The following is a 22,002-nucleotide window of genomic DNA, read 5'->3' on the forward strand; positions in this document are numbered from 1 at the left end:
GCGCGCACGTGACCTGGCGGCGCGCACGTGACCTGGCGGCGCGCACGTGACCTGGCGGCGCGCACGTGACCTGGCGGCGCGCACGTGACCTGGCGGCGCGCACGTGACCGCGCGCCGGCCGCCGGGGGAGTGATGGCGGCTGGGTGGACGCGGCTGCTGCTGCTGCTGCTCGTGTTCGCGGCGTGTGGTTAGTGCCCTGGCCCCGGGCGCGCCCGGCCTAGCCTCCTGCGACCCCGAGCCCCTTCCCCACCAACCCCCGCGCCCCCGCCCGCCTCCTCACGCCCCGTTCCCACAGGGCCCGCGTTCGCAGGCGCCACCAAGATGAAGGTCGTGGAGGAGCCCAACACGTTCGGGTGAGCAGCCTCGCGTGGCGCGCGGGCCGGGCCGGGGAGCGGCCCAGGGCCCGGTTTCTTCCTAACCCTGCCGCTTCCCGCAGGCTCAACAACCCATTCCTGCCCCAGACCAGTCGCCTGCAGCCCAAGAGGGATCCTTCACCCGTGTCTGGTGAGTGTGGCATCCTTGCCGCTGGCCTGGATTTTTGGGGGGACCAGGTCTGCGCTTGGGAGCCTGCTCGAGGGGCGCCAGGGAGGGAAGGACTGCATCGGATGAGGGGCCCTGAAAGTTAGGGCCTGGAGGCTCATGCTGTTATGGGGTGACCCCCGACAGACGACCACCAGAGTTTGTGTTTGAATTTTGGAGCCTTTATTGGCTGGCCAGCGGCTACAGTTGCCGCGTCTCACCCATGTAAGAGCGGAACTGCAGCCCTGACCCTCAGTTCTTCTCTTACTTTATGCTCAGTAACCACAAAGGCATTGCAGTAAAGGGGTTTCCAATAATTTGTCAGGCTGTTAGCTTTTGGGATAGGAAATAAGGGGGGACCTTTAGTAACACAAAAGGAACCATTTAGACACAATGTCTTACAATGAGTAATGGGGTTATGCTTGGCCGGAGTGTGACTGGTTTGTTCTTTCTATGGGAACTCAGGGGGAGCGGCGATTATTGGGCTAGCTTGTCAGGCCTTGTCCTGTACGGTAGGGATCTTGCTCTACCTTTACTGTTAGTTTCTTAGGTATATTCTTCTGGCCATTGTGGTCAGAACAATGCCTTGGTTTGTCAGCATTTTAAAATTATTTTTGAGTGCGCGGTAATATTCCAGAACGTTCTTGAATCAAGTTCAGTAGTAGTTCCCGGACTTAGTCCTTTATTTCCTTCTCTAGAGGTGATTGATCTCTGTTAACAGTTTGGTGTATGTCCTTCCAGACGACTTTTATGCTCTTAACTGCATAGATATACAAGTAAAAAGCGTGTAGTAATTTTTGTATGGTCTTTGCGTGTTTATTTTTTTAATTAAAAATAATTTTTTTAAAATATATCTTTATTGTTGAGAGTATTACAGGTGTCCCATTCCCCCCCCCAATTGACCCCCTCCACTTCGCTCCCACCCCCTCCCCAGGCCTTCACCCCATTATTAACTGTGTCCATGGGTTATGCATATACGCATATAATTTCTTTGGTTAATCTCTTTCCACCCTCTACTCCCCTTCCCCCTTTCCTCTGAAATATGATCATTTGTTGCATGCGTCAATGTCTCTGGATCTATTTAGTTCATCAGATTCTTTTGTTCATTAGCTTCTTGTTAAAGAAGACCCTTCAACTTTTCTTGTAGTGCTGGTCTGGTGGTGGTGAACTCCTTTAGCTTTTTCTTATCTGTGAAGCTCTTTATTTGACCTTCAGTTCTAAATGATAGCTTTGCTGGGTAAAGCAATCTTGGTTGTAGTTCCATGTGTTTTATCAGTTTGAATATTTCTTGCCACTCCCTTCTAGCCTGCAAAGTTTCTGTTGAGAAATCAGCTGATAGTCATATGAGGGTGCTCCCTTATAGGTAACTAACTGCTTTTCTCTTGCTGCTTTTAAGATTCTCTCTTTGTCTTTAATCTTTGGCATTTTAATTACGATGTATCTGGGTGTGGGCCTCTTTGGGTTCCTCTTGTTTAGGACCCTCTGTGCTTCCTGGACTTGTAAGTTGATTTCTTTCCCCAGGTAGGGGAAGTTTTCTGTAATTATTTTTTCCAATAGGTTTTCAATTTCTTGGTCTCTTCCTTCCCCTTCTGGCACCCCAATAATATGAATGCTGGGCCTCTTCAACTTGTCCCAGAGGCTCCTTATGCTATCTTCATATTTCTGGATTCTTTTTTCTTTTTGCTTTTCTGGTTGGGTGTTTTTTGTTTCTTCATGTTCCACATTGCTAATTTGATTCTCAGTGTCCTCTACTGTTGATTCCATGTAAATTATTCTTCATTTCAGTTCCTGTAGCCTTCATTTCAAATTGGTACTTTATTATGTTATTGATTTTTCTCCGTTATTTCCCTAATAGTCTGCTTAAACATTCTTATAAACAAAATTCCGAACTCTGTATCTGTTAGCTTGCTTGGATCTATTCCATTTAGTTCCTTTTCTAGAGATTTCTTCTGTTCTTTCCTTTGTGACTGTTTCTTTGCCTTCACATTTTGGCTGCTTCCAGGTGTTTGTTTCTATGTATTAGGTAGAGCTGCTCTGTCTCCTGGAATTTGTAGAGTGGCTTTGTGTAGTAGGTGTTCTGTAGGGTCCAGTGGCTCAGCCTCCCCAGTCACCTGAGCTGGGCCTTCTAGGTGCTCCCCTGTGTAGGCTGTGTGCACTGTCCTGTTGTAGTTGAACCTTGGTTGCTGTTGGCGTCACTGGAAGGAATTGACCCCCCCAGCCAATCAGCTGTGAGGACCAGCTGCAACTACCAAAGAGCTGCTGTGCTGGAGACACCCCTATGGATCAGGATTTACTTCAGTGGAGCTTTGGTGTTCACTGAGTGCGCCCCTTGAGTGTGTCACTCGTGGATGTGGTAGGGTTGTAATCCAGAGTCTGACCACCAGGTGCACTGTCTCTGGGGCCTCCGGGAGGTGCAAAGTCAGCCAGTGCCTTGCCCAGGGCCACCCAGCATGAGCTACACAGCAAACCGTAGTTGGCTGCTCCTTGTGCTGGGCTTGGAGGTGTCCAGGAGAGGCCAAGCTATGAGCCAATGCAGCTGCCGCTAGTGCCGGGCCTGGGGCCGCTTATCAAGCCGTATGGGGCCTGCTGCTGCTTGTTTGAGAGATTTTTAGGGAAGTCCTAAGCATGAAGCTCGAGAGGCTACTTGCACAGAAAAGCCCCTGGAAATGGCCTGGATGAGCTGCAGGTGGGGAGGGGCGGGGCCTCCGGGAGTCACGGGGCGGGGCCAAAGGTGTGAGTCAGGTGCTGGCGATTCAAATACGGCACCTGCCTGCCGGGTGTGTGCGGGGACGGCTCGCCAAAGGAGCAATAGCTTCTGCCAACTCTTCTGCCCGGGAGGAAGCCGCTCCTCCACCTCTCACCCCAATTTCAGGCAGGTTAGTTCCTCCCCAAGTGTCCCGGGTCCTTTCAGGCTGCTGCCCGGCGCTGGGCTCAGAGGGAGCGCGTCTGAGTCCGTGCTCGGGCCCTTTAAGAGGAGCTGCCTGGGGCTCCCGTAGCCTCCGTGACCCTCAGCCACAGTCCCCACTGGTTTCACAGCCCCGAGTTGTGGGGGCGTCTCTTCCTGGCCTGGAGCCCTGGACTGGGGGCCTGCTGTGGGGCTGGGACCCCTCACTCCTCCGGGAAACCCCCACCACCAAGATGTCCCTCCCGGGTTTAAACCGCGGCACCGGGGTGTGGGCCTGCAGACTCCTCTCTGGAATTCAGCCCTATCCGCCCGTCTCCGCCCCTCCTCCCGCTCTCGATGCTTCTTCAGGTCCCTGGTTGTGGGGCTTCTGTTCAGTCAGATCTCAGGAGGCTCTGAGTGCTGGTGGTTCTGTGTTTTAGTTGTAATCTTGATGTGGTTGCGGGAGGCGGCGGGTGCAGCTGTGACCTACGCCGCCATCTGTTTCTCTCTGCGTGTTTTTTAAAACAGTGCCAGTATACCTGTTTGTTCGTCCGCTGCTGTCATTCACTGTGTGTCTCGGAACTCTTCATGGTGTCCATGTAGGTCTTCATTCTTTTCACTTGTTGCTTGGTATTTCATAGGATGGCTCTGCGTCCTGTTATTATTAAGCAGTGTGTTGTTTACATTTTTTGGCCGTTAGAAACAGTTCTGTGAAGAGCATGCGTGGTGTAGGGACTGCCTCTTTATAGGTTGTGTGAGTGGTTTCCTCCCAGAAGTGGTGAGGTCAGTGAATGAGTATTAACTATAAGAAACAAAATCCAGTTTTTTAATTGAATACTATATGTGTTTGGGTCTGTGCTGGGGATGCAGAAAGAACAAAACGTACAATACTTGTCCTCATGGACTTGAGAGTTTAATGGGGGGTAGACAATAAACAAAGAAGTAGGTAAAGTGTGGAATGTTTGATGAAAAACGCTCTGTAGGTATGAAAAGCAGTGTGTGTGTGGGGGGGAGTGTGGTTTGGGGAGGAATTGCCGTTTTACTTATTTGTTAGTAAAGCAAGAATTTATTTGACTGCAGCAAAAACACACTTAGGACAGTGAAACAAGGAAGGGCCTAGAAGAAGCAACAGGAGAGCCTAGGCGGGGCTGCTTTGTCTCACTGGGGAGTCAGAGAGAAGGGGCCTTGGAGGCAGTCAGGGGGTAAGCCCGGGAAGAGCTGCTACTGCCCCTTACTCCCCTGGTTGCCAGTCTCATGGGGTCCCTTGGAGTTGAGGAGATTATGTGCCTATGGGGGAGGAGAAAGGGGAAGGGAATGGGATTGCCGTTTTCAGTAGGGGACTTAGAGCCCTGGTGGGATAGTTAGCTGGTTGTGAGTACATAAAACACAGTTTATTCTTGTTTTATTATTTGTTAGTTGTTGTGTTATTTTCCATACGAACCACTGTAAACCTCCTTTTGCCCCCCTACCCCCCTTATTTAGGTGCTACTCTGTTTGGGTGTGTAGATATTTACATTTGTTATATCCTCCTCTTGGATTGACCCCCTTATAATTATGCAATGTTTTTCTTTGCCTTTTTTTACATGTTTTGTTTTAAAGTCTATTTTGTCTGAGTTTTGCTACCCAGCTTCCTTTATCCCTTTGCACAGTGTCTTTCAATTCGAAGTGTCTCTTGTAAGCAGCATAGAGATGGGTCATGTTTTTTGTTTTGTTTTTTTAAATATATCTTTATTGATTTCAGAGAGAGGAAAGGAGGAGGGGAGAGAGAGATAGAAACATCAATGATGAGAGAGTCATTCACTGAGCCTACAACCTGGGCATGTGCCCTGACAGGGAATTGAACCCAGATCGCCTGGATCCTAGGTCGACACTCAACCGCTGAGCCATGCCGTGCCGGGCCACACTTTATGTTTTTGATATCATGTGTTAGATCTTTTTGTGTACACATTTCTTCTAAAGCTGGTTTAATGGTGATGTACTCCTTTAGTTGTTGCTTGTCTGAGAAACTCTTTATTTCTTCCTCAATTGTGAGTGATAACCTTGCTGGGTAAATTATTCTAGGTTGTAGGTTCCTTTCTTTTAGCACTTTAAAGCTGTCCTGCCACTTCCTTCTGGCCTGTAAAGTTGCTGCTGAGAAATCAGCTGATGGCCTTATGGGGTTTCCTTTGTATGTAATTCATTGTTTTCCTCTGAATTCTGCCTTTTGCACGGGCCAGGCTGCCTGTATTGCTAAGAGCAGTGGTGAGAGTGGGAATCCCTAACTTGCTCCTAATTCAGATTTGTACTGTCACTTCTGCTGAAGATGGTTTATAGCCTGTTGTTGGGTAGAGGAAGTTCCCTGTTGTTCCTGGTTGTTGAGTTTTTACCATGAATGGGTATGCAATTTTGTGAAATGCTTTTTCTGCACCTATTCTAATGATCATAGGGTTTTCCTTTTTTTAAAGCTGTTTATATATAGTGAGTAGATAGCATTATTTTTTAATGTTGAGTCAACCTTGTATTTTTGAAATAAACCCTACTTGGTCGTGATGAGTACAGTGACCCTTGAACCATGCAGGGGTTGGGGTGCTGACCGCCTGTGCAGTCAAAACCCTACGTATAGCTTAAGTCGGCCCTCTGCATGGAAGGATTCCCAACCACAGGTCAAAAATATAGTTCACCCTTGAACAATGTGGTTTTGAGCTTCGTGGGTCCACTTATATATGGATGTGTGAATGGACCCTTGCAGTTCCAATCCATGTTCGAGGGTCAGCTATATGTGTTCTATATGTTGCTGGATTTAATTACTAATTATCTCTCACCTTTTTTTTTTCATTTTTAGAATTTTCTCCAGTTCTTTTTCTAATTTTTGCTCAGATTGCCTATCTGTTCATTGTATTTTATTTTGTGCCCTTGAATATAGTTGTAATAAGGGCTTTAAAATCCTCTCAACTTCCAACACATGTGTCTTGTTTAGCTGATCTCTGATGACTGCCTCTCCTCTCGGGGGTGGGTCGCATTCACCTTCTTTGTTATAGGTATCATACTTTTGAAACACATCTTGCTGTGGGCTCTGTTGTCTTCCCTTGAAGAGCATTATTTTTTCAGGCAGTTAGGTAGGCTGAACTCACACACTGACTGCCTGGCCTTACAGCTCTTGCTGGACTATGCACAGTGTTCCCAGGTGAGTGTGCACAGGGTTCAGCCAGACACACACACAGTTTATAGACAGAGGTTGAGGACACCCTGCGGCACATTTTTTTCTTTTATATTGCCCCAATTTTTCAGCTGGTGGGTCATCTCTCCTGTCCCAGTTTCTACCACCAGTGAGATTGGTGGGTTCTGTCCAGCCTTACCCATCGCAGTGGCACCAGCTGGGCCTGCCCTTAGATGAAGCCACACAAACAGGAATTGTTACTGTTCTCTTTTACTCACTGACTCTTGTACTCCCACCTTCCCGCCACCCTCAGTCATTCAGACGTTTGCTCCAGGGTTTTTTGGTTCTGCCTCCTATCAGCTGGTGTGGCTTTTGATATTGTTCACACAGTTAGTTGCTTTATTCTACAGTATATATATGATGGTTTTGAAACTCTAAGATGGCATTACTATTAACTCATGAAAGTACATGTTTGTAAATCACTAGGAGAGATTCTTTTCCTTGTGATGTGATTATTGTACATGGTTTGGTTTATTTGCTTTGATTTTATTTTTATTTTATTTTTAAAATATATCTTTATTGATTTCAGAGAGAGGAAGGGAGAGGGAGAGAGAGAGATAGAAACATCAACGATGGGAGAGTTATTGATCGGCTGCAGCCCGCAACCCGGGCATGTGCCCTGACCGGGAATCGAACCCTGATCGCCTGGATCCTAGGTCGACGCTCAACCGCTGAGCCACGCCCAGCCAGGCTATTTGCTTTGATTTTAGTTGTAGGGACTTATGCCATCCTTTTAATTTTATCTTTGAGCATGTAAACTTGTCCATATGTTTCACATGTAAAGCCCTAGACACAGACATGTTCAGTGCTGGCATTCTGCCTCCCATCACATGTGCTCCGTGTGAGTGGCTGTTCGTTGTGGGTTTTTTTTCATAATTGACACACAACATTGGTTTCAGGTGTACAGCATAATGATTCAGTATTTGTACTTACTGCAAAAAGATCACCACAGTGAGTCTAGTTAACACCCTTCAACAAGTTTTCTTGTGGTGAAAACTTTTAAGATCTACTCTCTTAGCAACTTTCATATATGCAGTACAGTATTATAACTGAAAGTTTGTGCCTTTTGACCCCCTTCATCCGGGTACTTTGCCTCCCCGCCCCCACTCCACCTGCCTTTGGGAACCACCAATCTATTCTCTATATCTATGAGCTTGGTGTTTTGTTTTGTTTTGTTTTTTAATTCCACATATCAGTGAGATCACATGGTGTTTATCTTTCTCTGATTTCACTTAGCCTAACCAAGGTCCATCCACGTTGTTGCAGATAGCAAGATTTCCTCCCTTTCTACGGCTGAATAAATTCCACTGTATACATGCGCCACCTCATCTTATCCGTTCACCTGTTGGTGGACACTGACGTTGCTTTCACATCTTGGCTGTTATAAATAATGCTGCAGTGAACACAGGGAAAATATCTTTTTGAATTAGTGTTTTTGTTTTCTTTGGATAAATACTCAAAGTGGAATTGCTACATCATATGGTAGTTCTGTTTTTAATTTTTTGAGGAACCATCATACTGTTTTTCATGGTCGCTGCACCAATTTACATTCCCACCAACAACGCATAAAACTTCCCCTTTTTCCCCATCCTATCCAACGTTCGTTCTTTCTCTTTCTCTTTCTTTCTTTCTTTCTTTCCCTTCCTTCCTTCCTTCCTTCCTTCCTTCCTTCCTTCCTTCCTTCCTTCCTTCCTTCCTTCCTTCCTTCCTTCCCTCCCTCCCTCCCTCCCTCCCTCCCTCCCTCCCTTTCCCTCTCTCTCTCTTTCTTTCTTTCTCCTTCCTTCCTTCCTTCCTTCCTTCCTTCCTTCCTTCCTTCCTTCCTTCCTTCCTTCCTTCCTTCCTTCCTTCCTTCTCTCTCTCTCTCCCCCCTCTCTCTCTCTTTCTCTCTCCCTCCCTCTCTCTCTCTCCCTCCCTCTCTCTCTCTCCCTCCCTCTTTCTTTCTCTCTTTCTCTTTCTTTTTTAATTTTAGAGGACATTTATTAAAGCTGGGGACAGTGAAACAAGAAAGGGCTCAGGAAATGAGCCTAGGCTGGGCTGCTTTGGCTCACTAAGAAATCATAGAACCTGGGGACAGATTCAGGGGTTTGTCTGGGACAAACTGCCGCTGCCCATTGCTGCCCTGGAGTTTAGAAGATGCTCGCCTGTGGGGGCGGGAGAGGGGGATGGGAAAGGTGCAGGCGAGCTCCTGGGAGAGAAGGCAGGTGCTGGGACCTCCATTTTCAGGGGTTTAGAGGCTGGCCTTTCAGGGGAGGTCTTGGGGGAGGATAGTAGAATATTCATCAGCTTTATGCTGATGCACCAAAATGAGATTCATTCTCTTAACGTCACCTGTCCTTGGGTGTGGTTGGCAAATGGCGCTAATTGGACTTCTGCTGTCTCCCCAAGTAGGGTGATTTATGCTATTTACCCTCTGGTGGGGGAGAAGTACAAACCTTTTACTCATAGGTGTCCTTGGTTTAGGGAAGAGAGGATTTACTAGGTGGCTGCACCTGCTGCTTAATTATCTGTCTTAGTTTCCCTATTTCGCTTGTCCTGGCTTGCTGGCCTGCCCCCCCCCCCCCCCGACTTCCATCCCTAAAATCTTTGAGGGGTGATGAGGTAGGATGGTCTGTCTTTAGTAACTGCTTCCTTCTGACAAGGGCTGTGGTCCCTGCCTGTATAGAATATGGAAGTCTCTCCCTGCCTGATCTAAGGGGCACAAGGGAATGGGATCAGAGACCAGAACATAGAGGCTGTGAGCTGATTCTTCCAGAGCAGGGATAGGCTGCAATCCCCGAAGCATCAGCACTTTGAAATGGAATTGTGTCCTTCCAGAAGCGAAGTTGGTAGATTGCTCCATATTTCATTGACTCAGTTATTTAGTTCTGAAAATAAGTCATTTCAATTAAATTGTTGTCTCACTTCAGGAAGTGGTAATGCAGATGGGCTTCCAAAGAGAGACCTATAGTGTGAAAACAAGCAATCAGGTATTTAATAAGTTCATAGGCGTACATCCTATGAAAACAGAAAGACCACCACACAGGTTCATCAACACAGCAAATCATAAACCACGTTCTGAATCCGCAAGACTGTCAGTTCAGGAGACTTCTAGATGTAAGGATTTTGGTGGAATGGAATTAAACAGTGACACTTTGATAGATCCTTTTTGTCTGCAGTTTAAATATCTCTGGTGGTGTCATCAGGTGCTGAGGTAAATTCTGTATGGTATACATAGACACAGCCTTGGAAAAAAGTTTAGCTCCCAGTAATTCCTGGAAAGTCTCCCATGAACCATGTGAACAAGTGAGTACCAGGCTATTTCTCCAAGGGGCTCTTATCAGCTTCAAAGTCAATTTTCATTCCTTAAAGCTTTCTGGTGACATCCAGAGTCCAGACATGTGCCTTTCGATCATGACATTCCAGTCAAAATCTTGGTTAATAAAAACCACAGTTGGAAACTGGTTTTAGTGTCCAGTAATGAGGCAGTCTGAGTCACAGTACTATAATGTCAGCAACGGCGAAACAGCACCAGTTGTTGTTGAGCTTGGAGAAAGAAGCTTACCTTTTTATTTTTTTAAAGATTTTTTAAAATTGATTTTTGGGGGGGGAGGGAGGGAGAGAAAGAGAAACATCAGTCAGCTGCCTCCTGCACTACCCCTACCAGGGGGATCGAGCCCACAACCCAGGTATGTGCCCTGACTGGGAATCGAACTGGCAACCTTTCAGTGCCCGGGACAAAACCCAACTAACAGAGCCTCACCGGCCAGGGCAAGTTAGCTTATATTTTTAATACTAGCCATTCTAACAGGCGTGAGGTGATCTCTCATTGTGGTCTTGATTTGCGTGTTCCTGATGATTAGTGATGTTGAGCAGCTTTCATATGTCTGTTGGACATCTGTATGTCCTCTTTGGAGAAATGTCTATGCAGATCCTCTGTCCATTTTTTAATTGGGTTGTTTGGGTTTTTTTGCTATTATATGAATTATTTATGTATTTTGGATATTAACATCTTATCAGATACATGATTTACAAATATTTTCTCCCCATTCAGTAGGTTGCCTTTTCATTTTGTTGGTTTCCTTTGCTGTATAGAAATATTTTAGTTCGATGTTCCATTTGTTTACTTTTGCTTTTGTTTTTTGCGTTTTTAGGCAGATCCAAAAAATAATGGCCGGGACTGATGTCAGGAGCTTGCTCCCCATGGTTTGTTCTAGGAGTTTTATGGTTTCAGGTCTTATGTTCAAGCTTTTCATCCATTTTGAGTTAATTTTTATGTATGGCGAAGGCAGTAGCCTAGTTTCACTCTTTTGCATGTGGCCATCCTGTTTAACCAACACCATTTCTTGAAGAGACTGTCTTTTCCTCGTTGTATGCTCTTGGCTCCTTTGTCATAAATTAATTGGCCATCTGTGTGTGGGTTTATATCTGGGCCCTCTATCCTGTTCCATTGATCTGTGTGTCAGTTTTGTATGCCAATATCACATTGTTTTGCTTTTGTTTGTTGCTATTTTGTGATTTAACTTTCTGGTGTTTGGTTTTGTTTTATTTTGCAAGCCTAAGAAAATATGAATTATTTTATTGTAGTAAAATATACATAAAGTTTACCATTTTAGTCATTTTTTAGATGTACTGTTCAGAAGCATTAAGCACATTCACATTGTTGTGCAACATCACCCTTGTTTCCAGACTCTTTCATCCTCCCAAACTGAACCTGCCTTCATTAAACACTGACTCCTCGCTCCCTTACCCCAGCCCCTGGTGCCCACCATTCTACTTTCTGTCCTTCAGTTTGACTCCTCTAGATACCTCCTGTGGTCGGTGTCCCCCTAAAATTCGTATGTTGAAATCCTAATCCCACAAATGATATTAGGAGGAGGGGCCTTTGGGAGGTGCTTAAGTCATGAGAGTAGAGCCATCGAGAATGGGATTTCTGCCTTATAAAGAGGCTCCAGAGAGATCCCTATGCCCTTCTACCATATGAGGACACAGTGAAAAGGTGGCCTCTATGAACCAGACCTCAATCCTGCTGGTGCCCTGATCTTGGGCTTCCAGTCTCCAGAACTGTGAAAAATAAATTTCTGTAGTTTATTTATTACCCAGTCTGTGGTAATTTGTTATAGCAGCTCGAATGGATTAAGACAGTACTTCATAGAAGTGGAATCACATAATTTTCCTTGTGTGATTCTGTGACTGGCTTATTTTGCTTGGAATAATGTCTTAAAGGCTCATCTGTGTTGTAGCATGTTTAGGCTGAATGCACATATACATTGTACGTTCATACTACATTTTATCTGTTCACCTGGCAGTGGACTCCTGGTTTGTTTTCACTTTTTGGCTGTTGTGAGTCATGCTGCTGTGAATGTGTGTAGAGTATCTGTTTGAGTCCCTGCTTTTAGCTCCTTTGGTATATACCCAGGAGTCGATTCCCTGAATCCTGTAACTCTGTGCTTAGCCTCATTAGGAACCGCCAAACTGTTTTCAATAGCAGCTGCACCATTTTACATTCCTACCAGCAATGCACATCCTAACCAACATTTGTTACTTTGTTGTTTTTTATAATAGTCATCCTAATGGGTGTGAAGTGATAATCTGATTGTGGATTTGATTTTATTTCCCTAATGAGCAGTATTATTGAACATCTTTACATGTGCTTATAGGCTATTTGTATAGCTTCTTCAGAGAAATGTTTAGTGTATCCTTTTACATTTTTTTATTGGGTTGTATGGGGTTTTTTTGTTGTTATAGTTTTTTATATTTTCAAGATTACTCCTATTAGAAAAGTTATTTGCAAAAAGGGTATTTTCCCTCTTCTGATGGTGTTCTTTGATGCATAAAGTTTTTAATTTTGGAGTTCAGTTTATCTATTTTTTTGAGGAGGTGCCTTTTTCTTTGGTGTATTATCCAAGAAATCATTACCAAAGCCAATGTCATAAAGATTTTCCCCTATGTTTTCCACTAAGAGTTTTGTGATTTTAGCCTCTGATTCATTTCTTTAAAATATATCTTTATTGATTTCAGAGAGAGGAAGAGGGGGAGAGAGAGAGGTAGAAACATCAATGATGAGAGAGTCATTGATCGGCTGCAGCCCGCAACCCGGGCATGTGCCCTGACTGGGAATCGAACCCTGATCGCCTGGATTCTAGGTCGATGCTCAACCGCTGAGCCACGCCCGGCCGGGCTCTGAATCACTTTTGAGTTAATTTCTGTATATGCTGTAAAGTAAGGGTCCAGTTTCATTCTTCTGCGTGTGAGTGTCATTGCCCAGCACCATTGGAAAAGACTGTCCTTCCCCCCATTGAATGGCATTGTCAGATCATTTGTACGTGTAGTCAGGACTCTTTCTGGGCTCTCCATTCTATTCCATTGGTCTATTTGTCTGCCTTTATGCCAGTACCAGAGTTTTAATTGCTGTAGCTTTGAAGTTTTGAAATAAAAAATCAGGAATCCTCCAACTTGGTTCTTTTTCAAGATAGTTTTGGCAATTTGAGGTTCTTTGAGACTCCATTTTAATTTTAGGATAGATTTTTCTATTTCTGGGAGAAAAAAAAGCCATTGGGATTTTGTTTTGTTTTTGTTAATCCACACCCAGGGATATTTTTCTATTGATTTTCAGAGCGAGTGGAGTGGGGGGGAGACAAACATTGATGTGAGAGAGACACAGATTGGTTGCCTCCCGCACACGCCCGGTACAAACCTGTAGCCCAGGTACATGCCTTTGAAACAGGAATCGAGCCTGAGACCCTTTGGTGCGTGGGGCTGATGCTCTAACCAGTGTGCACAGCGGCCAAGGGGCCATTGGGATTTTGATATGGATTACTTTGAATCAGTAGGTTACTTTCGGTAGTTTGAGGTCTTAATATTAAACCTTCCTATCCACAAACACAGGATCTCTTTCCATTTATGTGTGTCTTTAATTTCTTTCAGCAGTAGCTTGTAGTTTTCAGTGTACAAGTGTTGTGCCTCCTTGGATAAATTTATTCCTAAATGTTCTGGTGTGACCCGCGACAGACGAGCACCAGAGTTTGTGTTTGAATTTTTGGGGCCTTTATTAGCTGGCCAGCGGTTACAGTTGCAGCGTCTCACCCATGTAAGAGCCAAACTGCAGCCCCGACCCTCAGTTCTTCCCACATTTTATACTCAGTAACTACAAAGGCAACAACCAAGGGGCTCCTAATAATTTGATAATTTGTTAGGTTGTCAGCTTTTGTAACATGAAACAAGGAGGGACCTTTAGTAACATAAAAGGGATGATTTAAACACAATGTCTTACAATGAGTAATGGGGTTATGCTTGACCGGAGTGTGACTGGTTTGTTTTTTCTATAGGACTTCAGGGGGAGTGGTAATTATTGGGCTAGTTTGTGGGGCCTTGTCCTGTACAATAGGGATCTTTTTCTACCTTTACTGTTAGTTCCTTAGGTGTTCTTCTGGCCATGGTGGCCAGAACAGTGATGGCCAGAACATAAATGTTTTTCTTTTCAATGCTATTGTAAATGGAATCATTTTCTTGAATTTCTTTTTTGGATTGTTCATTGTTAGTGTAGAGACACTGGGTTTGGAGCATCAGTTTTGTATCCTGCAACTTCACTGAATTTATTAGCTCTAGCAGATTGTCGGGTTTTCTACATATGTAAACATGTCATCTGGAAACATGACAAAAGTAATTTTACTTTTTCTCCAGTTCATTCTTTCATCATCATTATTATTATTGTTGTTGTTGGCCTAGTTGCTCTGGCCAGAGCTTCCAGTACGCTGACTGGAGTAGTGCAGTGCTGTGAGCAGCCTTGTCTTGTTCTGACCCTAGGGAGCAGCTTTCAGCTCGTCACCGTGGAGCATGATGTGAAGCTCCGGGTTGTGCATAGATGGCGCTGCGGTGTTAGGAACCCGCACGTCCTCAAAGCAGTGCTGAAATCTGCGGGTGCTTCTGCAACAGTCGAGGTGACCATGTGGTTACCCCCTCCTTCTGTTAGTGGGGTGTATTACTTGATTGATTTTTGTATTTGGACCATTACATTCCAGAAGTAAACCCTACTTGGTCTTGGTGTAGAATCCATTTAATGTGCTATTGAATTCTAGTGTTTTGCTGAGGGGCTTTGCATTAACATTCATAAGGGATGTTGGTCTGTAGTTTCCTTGTAATGTGTCTGTCTGGCTTTGTTGTCAGGGTAATACAGCTTCAGAAAATTGAGTCAAGAAGTGTTTCCCCCTTTAGGTTTTTTGGAAAAGTTTGAGAAGAACTGGTGATTGTGTGTTTCTAGGAATTTGTCCAGTTCATCTGGGACCTAGGTTATCAATTTGTTGGTATACAGTTGTTCATAGTATTCTTATAATCCTTTTTGTTTCTGTAAAATTGTTAGTAATACCTCTCCTTTCATTTCTGATTTTAATAGTCATCTTTTTTTCTTAGTCTAGCTAAAAATTTGTTGATTTTGTTGATCTTTTCAAAGAACCAACTTTTGGGTTTACTGATTAATTTCTACCTCCCTCTTGCTGCTTTGGGCTTAGTCTGTTCTTTTTCTAGTTCCTCAAGGTGTAAAAGTTAGGCTGACTTGAAATCTTATTTTTCAATGTTTTTACAGCTATAAATTTCCTTCTTAGCATCACTTTCACTGTATCCTTAAGTTTTGGTAGCTTGTGTTTTCATTTTTGTCTCAAAGTATTTTCTAATTTCCCCTGTGATTTCTTCTTTGACCCAATGGTTGTTTAAGATTGTGTTATTTAATTTTCATATGCTTGTGAATTTCCCACTTTTCTGCTATTGATTTTTGGTTTTCACTGTGATCAGAAAAGAAACTGATTTCAGTCTCTTTAAGTTTATTAAGAACTAGTTTTGTGTCATAATATATGGTCTATCTGGAGAGTGTTTCATGTGCACATGAAAAAAATGTGTAGTCTGTTGTTGGGTGGGGTGTTCTGCCCGTGTTAGATCCAATTGGTTTACAGTGTCATTCAAGTCCTTTATTTCCTTTGAAGCGGGGTATTGGTGTGTCCAAGCATTGTGTTACTGTGTTTCTCCCTTTAATTTTGTCAGTGTTTTCTACGTATATTTTCAAGCTCTGACATTCTGTGTATATCCGTTTATAATTGTCATCATCTTGGAGAATTGACCCTTTTCAATATATGCCCTTCTTTATTTCTTTTAATAGCTTTTGTCTTAAAGTCTATTTTGTCTGAAATTATTACTGTAGACACCCCAGCTCTCTTTGGTTAACAGTTGCATGAGATATCTTTTTCTATCTTTTCACTTTCAACCTGCTTGTGTCTTTATACCTAAAATGAGTCTCTTGTAGTTGGATCATTTTTTAAAACACATTTGGCCAATCTGTGCCGTTTTTTAAAAAAATGTTTTTATTGGTTTGAGAGAGAGGGAGGGAGGGGAGAAACATCCCGTATACACCCAACTGGGGATTGAACCCATGACCTGGGTATCCAACCCAGGTCTTACTGGGAATCCAACCAGCAGTCTTCAGTGCACAGGACAGTGCTTAACCAACTGAGCCACACTGGCCAGGGCCACTCTGTGCCTTTTGAATGGGGAGGTTAATCCATTTACATTGAAAATAATTATATGCATACCTAGGAGATGCTGTGGGTTTGATTCTAGACCACTGCAATAAAGCAGATGTTGCAGTAAAGTGAGTCACATGAACTTTTTGGTTTCCCAATGCATATAAGTTATGTAGTATATTAAATGTGCAATGCAGCGTTATGTCTACAAAACACTGTACATACTTTAGTTAAAATAATACATTATTATTGCCCTAGCCAGTGTGGCTTAGTGGTTAGAGTGTTGGCCCGTGCACCAAAGGGTCGCCTGTTCGATTCCCAGTCAAGGGAGTGTACCTGGATTGTGGGCTCAATCCCCAGTAAGGAGCGTGCAGGAGGCAGCTGATTGATGTTTCTTTCTCTCATCAATGTTTCTCCCGCTCCGTCCCTTCCTCTCTAAAATAAAACATTTAAAAATAAATACATAAATAAATAAAGTCTTTAGTAAGTCCAGTGTCTAGGCTGCTCTCCGGGGGGCTCTGTCAGTTTTGCCTTTGAATAGGCTAGGTTTTCCTGTTTTTTCATATGCTTTGCAATTTTTTATTGAAAAAATGGGCCTTTGAAAAAGACACCTCTGCCAGTTGTTTGCAGACCGGCTCTGCACTGGGGCATACCCTGAGCCTGAGCAGCCTGAGGTGTGTCTTTTCTAGCAGGTGTGTACATGGCTGCTCTTGAATGTCTTTAGGTCTTAAGAGTCTCACCCCAGCTTCTCCCTGGGGCCTTATATGGTCTTTTGTGTGTGTCTACCCATAACCTCTTGCCCCAAACTTCTGAATCTCTAGGCCCCTGCAGCTTTCATGAGCAGGGCTCACTTTTCCCACCTGAGATCTGAGGGAGGCCAAATGGAGACCAGTCCTCTGGCAGCCCCCAGCCAAGTTGGGAGTTTTGCAGATAGGTTGGCCTGCTCCTTGCACAAGGCAAGAGAAAATGCCGCAACACTGAGCTGTCAGCTTGAAGGTGCTTTTGCTCTTGGTGTCCACTTGGTTGCTGTAAACCTGTTCTCCAGAATTCCTCTCACTCTATCCAGTTTCTGGTTGCTCTGTTGATGTTTCAGAGAGAAACAGGCTGGGTGCTGCCTTAGTCTGAGATTTTGCTGATGTCGCCCAAAGCTCTCGTGCTCCATTTAAAAGGTTTAAACCAACTTTTTCCTGAACAACCCCAGTTTTGTGGGCTCTCAGGTTTTTTTGCCTCGTCTGCATTTGCACACGCCTGCTCGTAGTACACTGGACTCAGCATATTGCATTTTCCCCTTCTAGGGCCTGCGCATCTCTTCAGACTTTCTGGCAAGTGCTTCAGCCTGGTGGAGTCCACGTGAGTGAGGGGAGAGGTGGCAGGGGAGGGGGCTGGGAACACCCCTGACAGTGGCTGTACCCTCAGGTACAAATATGAGTTCTGCCCATTCCACAACGTGACCCAGCATGAGCAGACCTTCCGCTGGAATGCCTACAGCGGGATCCTTGGGTAAGCTGGGGATGGGGACAAGTCAGTAACTGCAGGCTCCTTGGGGTGGTGCCATTCCCCACTCCCCCGCCAACCTTATGCCCTGCTCCCTCTCCCCAGCATCTGGCACGAGTGGGAAATCATCAATAACACCTTCAGGGGCATGTGGATGAGGGACGGCGACTCTTGCCACTCCCGGAGCCGGCAGAGCAAGGTGGGACTATATAGGATGGGGCCAGAGGGAAAGGGGTCCCTGCTTCACCCACCCACCAACGTACGTTTCCCTCCAGGTGGAGCTCACCTGTGGAAAAAGCAACCGATTGGCTCATGTGTCTGAGCCAAGCACCTGTGTCTACGCACTGACCTTCGAGACGCCCCTTGTCTGCCACTCTCACTCCTTGTTAGGTAGGATGCTGGGACCCTGGGGGGTGGGGTAGAGGGGCTCAGCTAAGTCTGGGCTCTCTTGGATCTTAGTGTACCCAGCCCTGCCCGTGGCCCTGCAGCAGAGGTGGGACCAGGTGGAGCAGGACCTGGCTGATGAGCTAATCACTTCCCAGGTGAGGTGCTGCAGTGGGCACCCCCTTGGCTGGGCGCAGCACAGCGAGGAACTAGCTGTCCCCTCTTCGTTTTTGACCTGCAGGGCTATGAGAAGTTGCTCAGGGCACTTTTTGAGGATGCTGGCTATTTAAAGGCCCCAGAAGAAAGTGAATCTGCACAGCAGGAAGGTGGTGCTCAGGGTCTGGTGTTTGAGACCTTGGAGAGCTGCAATAAGGTACAGATTGGGGGAGTGGGGGCTGAGTTCCCTGGCCACAGACAGCCTCCTGCCAAGGGACCTGACTTTCCCTTTGAACTTCTCTGTTCCAGGCACATAAAGAACTGTCAGAGGAGATTAAAAGACTTAAAAGTGTGCTGACCCAACATGGCATCCCCTACACCAAGCCTGTGGGTAAGTCATGCCTGGGGAAGGGCCCAAGTCCACCTTGGGACCTGCTGCCTGTGAGCCAGATCCTTACCTGTCAGCTGGTGTTTTGGCAGAAACTTCCAGCTCTGAGCACTTGGAATCCAAGACACCCACAGACAGGACAGCAGAGCAGCTACGTAGCAACCCAGGGTTGCTTGGGAACACCTTGTGACGTGGGATGGGGCTGAAAACAGAACCAGACTGTGGCATCCTATAGCAGGAAGGTGAAGCAGGCCGGGACCCCGGTGCAGAGCAAGAAGTCCCAGGAAAAGCACACTACAGGCAGAGGACGTTCTCCCTCTGTGCCTTCCAGGCCGGTGGCTCTCAGGATTGTACTCAAAGATGTGGACAATTAAAGATTCAAAGTTTTAATTCCATACTGATAAAAATAATTCCATGAATTCTGTAAACCATTGCATAAATGCTGTAGTGTAAAAAAATTTAAACAAGTGTTAACAACTTTAAACAATTCACTACAAGTAAATGATTACGCATTATAAATACTACCTTCTGGGTTAAGGAAATTCCATTCCAATAACATTCTCATCTAAATACTCAGAACAAACATACAGATTGGGGGCTTCCATAAATTAGTCCACATGAAGCGTCCACACACTGAGTTGAGGTCTGCTGATCAGTTACATGAATAATGTGACAATGATATTACCGCTAATATTGAGCACTAGAGCTGAGACACACTGAGCACCACTTGGCTTCTGCTGCTACACCCAGCACTCCCCTCTTCACCCACAGATGGGACGGTGAAACCCCTAGAGGGCAGGCCTGTCCCCAGCTCAGCCTATGAGGCGTGCAAAAGGTGGCTCCCTCAGAAGACCAGGGCCACTGCAGGGGTGGGAGGACCCCAAGGAGCAGCCCCCGGGAGTGTACTGCAGTGACAGCAGCCCTAACAGCCCCCAGGCACCCTGGGGGTTCCATTCTGGATGGTTCTTTGGTCTTCCCACCATACATCTATTCTCAGAGCCAGTCCTGACCTGAGAAGGGTGAGTGCTCAAGGGCTGCGCCCCAACCCCAGCTGTGGTACCCCTGTGAGCACTACACCCCTGGCCCCCCAAACTCCACAGAACTGACCAGAGTAGCTTATAAATAGACCTAAAGCTTAATTGTTCTTAATCATTTATAATCTGAAAATGTCTAGGCTAGATATCAGTAATAAACACTGTCCTGCTATCCCCAAAAAGGCCAGTGGCCTAAAATGGAAAACAGGTGCATAAATATTAATAAAAATAATTTTAAACAGTGATAACAGTAGCACAAAATATGTTATTTCTAAGACCTAATAAATCGTCACTATAATTAAAAACAGATTCACTAAAACCAAGTCAAACAGTTAACCTTTAGTAGCGCACTAGCTGCGGAATGTCATGGATCCACCTTTAAAATGATTTTTTATCAGTTTGTCTTATGTTAAAAAATGTTTTAAACTTATTACTATAGTAAATACATCCTAATTTGGTCACTGATAAAAATTTTTACCTAGTCACTTTGCACTTTAAAAATGCTATTAAAATTCTTTGGCAAAGCCCCAGACAGGTAGAAACCCGTCAGTGTTCCTTCTAGGAGGGGCCAGTACCTGCTCCTGCCCCCCAGTGGCAGGTTCCGCAAAGATTTTCTCGCAGCAATCTAGATGGGCTTCACTGAGAACAAAGTTGGTGTAAACTACAGACATCTACTTTTTCTCAGATTTCTAGAAAAAAATGACCCATTGTAGACCAGAGAAGATTCGAGTCATCACTAATATCAAACCCATTCTCTGGAATTTCTGCTGTGGCCCTGAAGCCAGGCTGCCACTTGGGGGCCAGGGGACCAGCAGCAGAGCCAGGTCCTCACGAATGACGGATAATACCTGGACTCACAGTTCTGACTACAGCGTCAGAAGTGTCTCCTTGAAGTCAAACATGCCGAAGACTGGCGAGCCTGTCCCACTCTGCAGGAGTCCAGGTGGTCCCAGGTGTGGGGAGTGCCCAGGGGCCAGCGCCAGGAAGGCAGGGAGCACTACTGCCCGTTAGGCTCTGCAAAGCGGCTCTGTGAAGTGAATGTACCTCCTTGGTTGCACTTTTCACTAGTATCAAATCATCTTACAAAGTTTCAAGGGAGAAAATAAACCAAATGAACCATTCCCTTCACTTCTTTTGCAAGGCACAGGCACTTAGAAAAAGTGGCCACGGGTCATAGATGCGTGATTGAGCTCCCTCATTTCACGGTGCTGGGAAATAAAACTCCAATTAGTGTGCGCGTGCACAGGGTTAGGAACAGTTCCTTTCATAAAATTAAAAACATCTAAATGTATGTCTTTCAATAATCACTCTGCTATAAATACTATTTGCACTTAATTTAAAACCTATAAAAATCCTAGGCATTTCTCACTACTAGATAAATGTTCATTTCATAAGTACTAATTTCAGAATATGAAATCTAATATATTTACCATACTATGAATTACAATAAACTGATAGGAAATATTTTAAGTTCACAGTACACATACAAAGCTTCATATCGCATATTAAAAAAACATGAACCTAGAAAGCAGCTTATAGCAACTGAGACTGTAAATTCCTCGGTTTACAAAGTGCTTGGCTGGGACTCGAACTCCCAGGATATGGTCACAGTAGTGTCAGGACCGCAAATCCCATGTAATTACTGTGCCCACCTGCGGGCAGGTGGGTGCTGTGGGTTTGCCTTTAAGGTATACGAGAATATACCATGAAACGGTGCGGCTAGGGCTGGGGTCCTGACATCGGTGGCACCAGGAAGTGAGGCCACCATGGCTGCTGTCACCACTGGAGGGGTTGGCCCTCGCAGTAGGGGCACTCAGGTGCGCTGGCCACACAGGGCTCGCAGAGCACACGGTGCTGGCAGGGCTGCAGGACGGCGCCGCGGGCCCGCTCTCCGCATACCACACACTGCTTCGCTCGGATCTGGAAGATCACCTGTGGGGGAGAGACACTGGCGGATCACAAAAGGCCCCTCCCCACCACCACTGGTCCCCGGCTTGCCCAGAGGTGACTTGAGAACACATAATGGCCCCATGGCTAGCTCAAGAAGGCTCAGGGCTGGGGTGGGACACCTGTGCCAGGAGTCACCCCAGTAATGCAAAGATGGAGGTCAGAGCTGCTTTTCCACAAGACTGTTGGGCGGAGGACTGGCTCCTGGGGGACCAAGCCTTCTTGGGCAGGGCCAGGCCAGGATGGAGGAAACTTCCAGATGCCCTGGTATGGAAGGAGTTTCTAGCTGAGCTGAACACAGGGTTTTCTGCTACTCCAGAAAAAATGAAATCAAGCAAGGAGGTGGCCAGTGACTCTGGTGATCAGTGACATACCTCAGACAAACCAACACTGGGGCAAGAGGGGCACCCATTCTATCCATGAGGGCACAGGAGGCGACATACATGGAAGGTTCTGGAAAGGAAGGGCAGGGCCAGCCTGGCAGGAGAGGTGGTGAACACACTACTGGGAGCAGA

At 45.5% G+C, this 22,002-nt stretch overlaps 2 protein-coding genes across 6 annotated transcripts in view; one reads left to right on the plus strand and one right to left on the minus strand.

Annotated features, from left to right (window-relative positions):
- The first annotated feature begins 42 nt into the window (after positions 1-42).
- Positions 43-18,901, plus strand: GNPTG (N-acetylglucosamine-1-phosphate transferase subunit gamma). Its single transcript, XM_081133574.1, has 11 exons — positions 43-187; positions 296-353; positions 437-504; positions 17,380-17,434; positions 17,501-17,584; positions 17,684-17,777; positions 17,854-17,968; positions 18,038-18,120; positions 18,204-18,335; positions 18,428-18,509; positions 18,599-18,901. The coding sequence occupies exons 1-11, from the start codon at positions 133-135 to the stop codon at positions 18,694-18,696; spliced, it is 924 nt and encodes a 307-aa protein (XP_080989700.1). The 5' UTR covers positions 43-132; the 3' UTR covers positions 18,697-18,901.
- The window catches only part of UNKL (unk like zinc finger), a 44,504-nt gene continuing 41,378 nt past the window's right edge, over positions 18,877-22,002 (minus strand). For all 5 annotated transcript variants that reach the window (XM_081133569.1, XM_081133570.1, XM_081133571.1 and 2 more), the window contains one exon: positions 18,877-21,472. In XM_081133569.1, coding sequence (XP_080989695.1) covers positions 21,317-21,472 — 156 coding nt within the window. In that variant the 3' untranslated portion in view covers positions 18,877-21,316. The remainder of the gene's footprint in view (positions 21,473-22,002) is intronic.

Source organism: Miniopterus schreibersii (assembly GCF_964146895.1).
Source record: "Miniopterus schreibersii genome assembly, chromosome: 3".
NCBI lineage: Eukaryota > Metazoa > Chordata > Mammalia > Chiroptera > Miniopteridae > Miniopterus > Miniopterus schreibersii.